The sequence below is a fragment of the Monodon monoceros genome, unplaced genomic scaffold (genome assembly GCF_005190385.1).
Source record: "Monodon monoceros isolate NGI ecotype Baffin Bay Population unplaced genomic scaffold, NGI_Narwhal_1 Super_Scaffold_11, whole genome shotgun sequence".
Taxonomy (NCBI): domain Eukaryota; kingdom Metazoa; phylum Chordata; class Mammalia; order Artiodactyla; family Monodontidae; genus Monodon; species Monodon monoceros.
Window position 1 is genome coordinate 11,512,000 of NW_021703767.1, and position 7,708 is coordinate 11,519,707.

The 7,708-nt window shown below is 41.8% G+C and overlaps 1 protein-coding gene across 5 annotated transcripts in view; it reads right to left on the minus strand.

Moving 5' to 3' along the window:
• SON (SON DNA binding protein) overlaps positions 1-7,662 on the minus strand; it is a 31,268-nt gene extending 23,606 nt beyond the window's left edge. For all 5 annotated transcript variants that reach the window (XR_003792424.1, XM_029215284.1, XM_029215285.1 and 2 more), the window contains exons 1-3: positions 7,112-7,662; positions 3,858-4,024; positions 1-2,104 (exon numbers count right to left, since the gene is read on the minus strand). The exon at positions 1-2,104 is cut by the window's left edge and continues 3,653 nt beyond it. Coding sequence is in view for 4 of the 5 variants with exons in the window: in XM_029215284.1 (XP_029071117.1) it covers positions 1-2,104; positions 3,858-4,024; positions 7,112-7,188 (2,348 nt within the window). In the remaining variant the exon portion in view is untranslated. The remainder of the gene's footprint in view (positions 2,105-3,857; positions 4,025-7,111) is intronic.
• Between the last annotated feature and the right edge of the window lie 46 nt (positions 7,663-7,708).

Consider the following 7,708-nt stretch of genomic DNA (forward strand, 5'->3'; position numbering starts at 1 on the left):
TGGGAGTCCATGGAGCTGGTTGCTAACATCTGGGAGTCCATGGAGCTAGTTGCTAACATCTGGGAGTCCATGGTGCTAGAGGCTAACATCTGGGAGTCCATGGTGTTGGACGCTAGCATCTGGGAGTCCATGGTGTTGGACGCTAGCATTTGGGAGTCCATGGTGTTGGATGCTAACATATGGGTCTCCATGGTGTTAGAAGCTAACATATGGGATTCTTGGGCCATCAAGGGATCCACTCCTACTGTTACAGAAGTCTCCCCCACTAATGTAGTAGGCAGCTCCTGTGCTACCGTATTATACGACTCCAGCGCTGTCGTCGAGGGCACCTCCAGGGACTGCGACACGGTCATCGTTGACAGCTCCGTTGTTGTCACCACAGACTGAACAGAGATCTCCAGCGCCACAGTTGCCACAGGCTGCCCAGGCAACTCTGGCGCCCCAGGCTGCCCTGGCAACTCCAGCACCCCTGTTGCCAAAGGCTGCCCCAAAAGCTCCAGTGCTCCAGCTGCCCCAGACTGCCCCGAGAACTCCAGTGCCCCAGCTGCCATGAGCTGCCCAGGCAACTCCAGTGCCCCAGTTGCCACAGGCTGCCCCGACAACTCCAGTGCCCTAGTTGCCGAAGGCAGCCCTGGCAACTCTGGCACCCCAGTCACCGAAGACTGCCCTGGCAACTCCAGCGCTGTCGTTGCCACTGGCTGTCCTGGCAACTCCAGCACCATTGCTGCCTCAGGCTGCCCCAGCAACCCTGTTGCCGTCGTCACCTCAGGCTGCCCAGGATGTTCCACCGTTGTCATCCCCACAGGCTGCTCCAACTCTGTCGTCGTCACAGGTTGTTCGGTCAACTCCATTGCTACTGTAACCACAGGCTGCCCTGGCAGCTCTACTGCTGCTGTCACCACAGGCAGCCCTGGCAACTCCTGTGCCATCACAGGTGGCTCTGGTACCTCCTGTGGTGGCTCCAACCCCACAGATGGTGCTGGAAGCCCTGGCAATTCCTGCGACAACTGTGGCACTGACGTCACAGAGGGCCCCGGCAACTCAGGCACTGCTGTCGCAGGGGGCCCTAGCAACTCAGGCACTGGGGTAGAAAGGGGCCCTGGCAACTCTGGCACCGGGGTAGCAGAGGGCCCAGGTAACTCCAGCACTGGAGTCACAGGGGGCCCCTGCAACTCCAGCATGGAGGTCGCAGGTGGCCCCGGCAACTCCATCACTGAGGCCACCGACGACTCCTGCAGCTCCAACGCTGTGGTCTTGGGCAGCTCCAGCATCTCCTGCGGTCTTGTCATGGATGAATCTGCAATCTCCGATGGGACTTCTACAGGCTGCTCTGGCAATCTTAGCACTTCAGTTGCCGATGACTCTGGAAAATCCATTGTTGTTGATGTGCTTGGCTCAGGGTGCACCTGAGTAGGTGTCTCTGATGACACAAGGGTTTCTGATGGCTCTAGCACTTTTGCTACTGGAGGCTCTAACAACATGATCTTTGATGGCTCTGGAGGTGTGCTCTCCAAAGATTTCAGCCCAGGCTTCACCTGACACTCCACTGACATTGTTACAACCGGCTCAGATGACTTTAGCACTACTGTTGTAGTAGGCACTGGTGCTGTTGCAAAGGAATCCAGAATCTTTGTCGTGGATGGTTCCAGCATTACTGCTACAGACTGCTCTGACTGCACTGAAACTACTGATGTAGATGCAACTGACAGTTCTGCAGTTTTTGTAGCTGGCTTCAGAATTTCTAAGGTGTGTGGCTCTAATACCTCCATAGATACTACAGGAGGTTCTAGCACAAGTGCAGGAGACTCACTGGTGTCAGATAGGCCGAACGCTCTCACAGGATGCTCCAGTGCCATTTCTGAAGGTTCAGAATCAAACTTCAAAAAGGAATCTGATTCTAAATCTACGTTCCCATCATGATGTGATTTCGGCTTTGATTCAGATTCTTCTGGCTGTCTTTTATACTTTTTTTCCTTTTCTTTCTTCTTTTTCTTCTTTTTATTTTTGTGCTTTTTATGTTTCTTCGACTTTTTGGTAGGTATTTCATCAGTAGGATCTGTTTGTACAGACACACATCTACTTTTTCTGGAAGCCTCCTTCAAGTCTGAAATTTAGGAAAATTAATTTTGTCAAATATCCCCCAAAATAGATTTAGGTAAGTCGTATAAACCAAAACTTACAATCCATGTTAAGATACCATAACACTTCTTGTTAAACAAAAGGTTACTAAATAAACTATTTTCCATAAACCAGTTATCTGAAGACTGACACTTTTCCAATACTTCTTTTACCACTGAAGCCTGGGTTAAAAATAAGTTCTTAATTTATTACAAAAACTTTTAGAATTACATTAAGATGTGTTTTTACTAAGTTCATTTAAAACAATTACTTTCTCCAGCTCTCACTATACAGCAAATTACTTTTAAACTACAGTTATGATGAATATCTTTCATATTATATTAACTGTAAGAATTTCCACAAAAACACACGTTAAAAAACTTTTGTGACTATTTTATCACCCTTATTTATACAGAAAGCAACATGGCACTGGCTCTGGAACACACTGTCTGCTTTTGGATACTGAATCAATTCACCACTCACTAAATGAATAGACGTGGCCAAACCGCTGACACTCTGTCTTCCAGAGTTAGAGGACGAACTCAGTTAAAACATACAAAGTACACTGAATAATGCCTGGCACCAAGTAAGCCCTCAGCAAATGCTAGAGATTGCTTTTATAGTATAAGGTCTGAACAACAAATGTAAAATACGGAATCTGAATTTTCACCCATGTTGCATTCGAATAAAAATAACATCTTCCCCCCAATACTCTTCTAAATTACTAAGAAGTAATTTTTTTAATGTTTCTACTTTAAAAATGATAATAAAGTCATTTGGAGAAGGAAATTCGTACAGCCCTTAACATGTAACTTAAGAACATTTCAATCTGCATATCTAAAAGAAAAAGTGGTTTATAATCCACTTTGTAACCAGATGAGATTTACTCTAATGCCAATATCATATTAGATAAACCTTAGTGATCTTAGGTGATCGGAAATCCAGGTCACCAAGGTTATGGAAAAAGCAAATCAACACATGACAAGACCTCTTCCAAAGCAAAATTAATCATTTTCCACTAATTGTTTATTATGTACCAAATGTTAGCTACATTATACTTCAAGAAAAAGTTGCTAGAGCCATGAATCTAAGCAAGGCTACAGTCCATGCTATCTTTTTTTAACCATACTCTATACTAAAAATAAAAAAAAACAAAACCCATACCATGGCCCCCCATTTACAAAACTAAACAATATTGTTATTTTTGTGGCTGATCACAAATCCTTCATTTCTAAGCATCAATTATTTAATCAATTCCCCAAATGCTAAATATCCAGCAATGATTCCTCTCCATTCATTGCACCTTTAAGAGGAGTAGACACAAAAACAAGATCATCTCTAATCTTGAGCTTTAAAATAAAACCTTCCAGGGTTTTAGAATCATTACAGATATGGTCCAGACTCCTGTACCTTCCAAAACTGACATTTATACAACTGTTCAATGAAAACCTACATTCAAAATCCTGGCACTGAGGCACTGTAAGACTAAACCAAACAAAGATAGTTATATTCCACCAGCAAAGTAAACAAATGCATCGATGCTCATGGTTCCAGTACAATTGTATTTTCAAAAAAATACTTAAGAAAGTCTTCAGTAAATCAATTAAACTAAAAATTAAACTTATTGAAGTTTTAAATCTAATGAACATCTTAAATACCATGCAATCAAGAAATACTACTGTTAACTATTAAAAAAAAAATCTTCAAGTTTTCAAGACAACTGATTATCTCCAACTTACCTGGCTTATATCGTAGTTCCGTATCTAAGACCCCAGAAAGTACTTCCTCTATCTTCTGAACTATTTCTTCATTTGGTAGGCTCCTGGCAGAAGCAGCTGCATCACCTGCCTGGTTTCCTTCAATAGGTGTATTTGTTTCACCATTGAGCTGGCCTTCACTCCTTCCACTTCACAAGAAAAGTTACCAAAATTCATTAATATTTTTATCATGCCATATAATAAATTAATATTTGTAACTCAACTGATTAAAACAATCTTATTTGTACACTTCACCATTTTTTATTTATTTTGGATGCTATTCCCCATCAAAAGTGCTTCCTTAACACTATCTACTTACAGTTGGTACATTTTTATTTTCACACGATTAAAGTTTTCAGAACTGTGAAAGTTAAGAAAAAGTCTTTCAAACAGGTTTCTAAGCTCATCTTTTTTTTTTTTTTTTTTTTAACAAAATACTCCCCAACCAGCATATTTATCTCAGGGGAGGAAAATTATTATTAAGATCACAATCACAAAACCAAAGAAAACTACATGACCTAACATTATGGTAGAAGCTATAGCCACAGTAAAGCCACAGTAAAGCCACACTTGTGCATGTATCACCATCAGCAGTATCAAGGAACACAACTTTAGCCACCGACACATTAAGTCAAAAGGGTAACTTGTAGCACTGGATCAGGTTTAGACTGATCAGACTTGCTGAAATGCCATAATGTTGAAAAGGAAGAATACATTTATATAATTTTCACCCAGTTATCAAAAATCATGTAAAACAACTCATTTATATTAACAGTAAATGAATCACTTAACATATTTTCAATTCACAGGAACAGAAGAATCTTAACAGACATAAAAACATATCATTTACTTAGTCTTTTGTACTCTTTTGTGTAAATTTACAAAATTGTTTTGAAAAATACTTTAAACAGCACGTTTGACTTAATGTAACTTCAATTTTAGGTAGCAAAATGGGTCGACAATTATGCTCCAATACCTGATAAAAGTCTGGTCAAAACCCCCCAAAAATTCAGTAGTTAACCAAGTGTTATTAAAGAACATTTGGTTTTCTAATACAATTAATCATACAATAGCAATATTTAACATTTATTAACTATTAACTAGGGTTGCACGGTTCTACATTTTTAAACTCATTTATCCTAACAAAACTCTAAGATCAGCACTACTGTTCTGATTATTTAAATGAGGAAAATGAGGCACAGAGAAGACAAAAAAACCTAGCTGTACATCATACATCTAATTAAGAGGTAAAGCTGGTATTCAAAACCAGAGCTCATACTCAACCATCTATATATAATAACTTAAACTGTCTGAAAGTCAGTCTCCTCACCCAAACCCATGTTCATAAAAGTAAGTGAGAAAAAAAGGAACTATAGTTCATCGAAATGGCAAACAATCAAAAACTTCTTTTGATACTGACAATATATAGCATAGTATTTGAAAAGAAGCTGAATATTCCCTTAGTAATAAACTGCTTTATCTAATATTCTTTCTAAACTCTCTTCCTGGAGCTCTTTTACATTTTTCCTAAGCACTTTCACAGTGCATACCTTACTAAAAAGGCCACGATTTGAAAATCAGAAAAGTAGGGCTAAAAAAAAAAAACCTGTCAGTCTATAACAAAGTAATCATCTTAAAGCTGTGAGGATGCTTACTGAACTGCTGCAAAGGGGTGGAAATTTCAAAGCAACTAAATATCCATCAATACAATCCTACAACAGAATTCTATGGAGCCATGAAAAATGTTTCAAAGACTACCGAGACTGATAAAACACAAACGTGTTCACAATATATAGGTGAAAAAAACAACCAACACAAAACAAGATGATCACACTTGACAAAATATGTGCATCTGTATGCACAAGGAAAAAATGAAAACATAAAGATCAATAACCATGTGTTTTAAAATTTTCTTTCCTCTTTTTTTCCTAAACTTTCCACGACAATAACACTTCTAATACAAAAACTGAATTTTAAAAGGTATAGAAAAAAGACATTACAACCAGCAAACACAACTACTTAATATATGCAACTATAAAAAAGTTTTCAGGAAAATTATATTCCCTCGACTCAGGTCGTTTATCATCATCCTAAAAATAACCAGCATATAACAAAATTTTAAAAAGCAACTAAATCAATGAGAGGATCCATTTCCCAATGAAAAAACAATATACCCTGGAAAAATATTACAGCAATACTGTATCATTGCCCCAGTAACCTTATGTTAATTTGAGCGCTGAGTTTACAAATGCGTTTTCGGCTGATTTTCAAATTCACGTTACGTCTGATTCTTGCTCTCAACTTTTAAAATACAACCAGCAATACATTTGAACTCGGAACAAATATTTACGTTATACAAAGTAAAAAGGCAATCACTGAATAACAACATGACCCACGAGATTTTCGTTTCTGAATAAGCAAGTATTTCTTCGAAAATCTCTTCCCATTCAAATTGTGGGGAAGCAAGGGTAAACCAGTAGCAATGACAAAAGTAGCGTGTTGGTCAAATATGTCAATTGGGTCAGGGGCGGCAAAAATATTTAGAGCTACACATGAAGTCCACTTTCCGCTGACTAAATTAAAAAAATTACCACTAATGCAAAGTCCCCTTCCATCCTCACCTCGAATATTCTGTCAAAGTAGCTAACATTAATTTGAGCTGTTTTAATTTAAATTTCCAATCTATTAAACTATTAGAATGCTACCTGGTGGAAGCCACAGAACAGTAGGACCCAAATAATCTAATTAAAGGATCCCGACCCCCAAATGGTCTGAAGCTTGCAATAATAAAGCGGATTTAAGATTACCCAAGAAACGGCCGTTAGACCCCTTTCCGGTTAAAGACACCGGCCGGCGAAATCCGCGGAGGCAGAGAGGGGGAGGGGAAGCGCCGCGGCGGCTGAGGAGCTGAGGAAGGAACTAGGCCCGTCCCTGGTGGACAACCAGGCCTACAGTAGCTAAATGGTAGGGGATGACCAAACGGGGGAGAAGCCTGAGCATCCTAACTCGGTTCTAGAAGAGGGAGCCTGGGATTACCTCGGAAAGGGCGAAGTTCCTCGCTGGGAAGGGAGGGAGCGGACGGGGGGGGGGGGGCCGGAAAATGGATCCCAGGCCCAGGCGGGGCTGTAGCCGGGCCTGAGACGAGGAACGACAGCGTCCCTGAAGAAAGGTGCCACGGACGGCTACGTGAGGCCCTATCGGTCCCTTGGGAGCAGAAGAGCCTGGGAAGCGTTTACCTTGAAAGCTCCTGTTGAATTTCCCGGAATTTACTGACCACGAAAGACCTAAAAATCTGCTCGATGTTGGTCGCCATGGCGTCCGCTCCGTTCTCTCAACTCCTCCTCACTAGTCCTCCAGGCTCCCAGCATGCCTCGGGAGGAGGCGCAGCGGCCAATTCCGTCTCTAGCCGTCCTGATTGGCTCCTGTGGGAGCGCCCAGTCCGGCACGCTCCGCCTCTGAACCAATCAGTGAGCACGGCCCCGCTCTCCTCCGCTGTTTCTGAGCGTCTGGGGTAGAGCTGCTGACGTTTGCGCCGCGCACGACTATGTCCGCCATGTTAGTGACTGACGCAGGCGCCATTACAGGAGAAGTCTCTCTAGAGGCGACTGTCAGCTTAAGCTGTCAGTCTTCAACAGTGTTTGGGGGCCTTAAGAGGTTTATTTTGGTCACTAAACACCCTAGATTAAATTCCGTGAGGAAAGGGAGCAAGGAGGGCAACATGGTGTTTGACCGGGGCCTCCAACCGGCCCGGATGGCCCCGAGTTTCGGCAGGGAGATCCATCCGGGAAAACATTAATCAGCGCTTGCCCCCATACGAAGAATACGTTTTTACC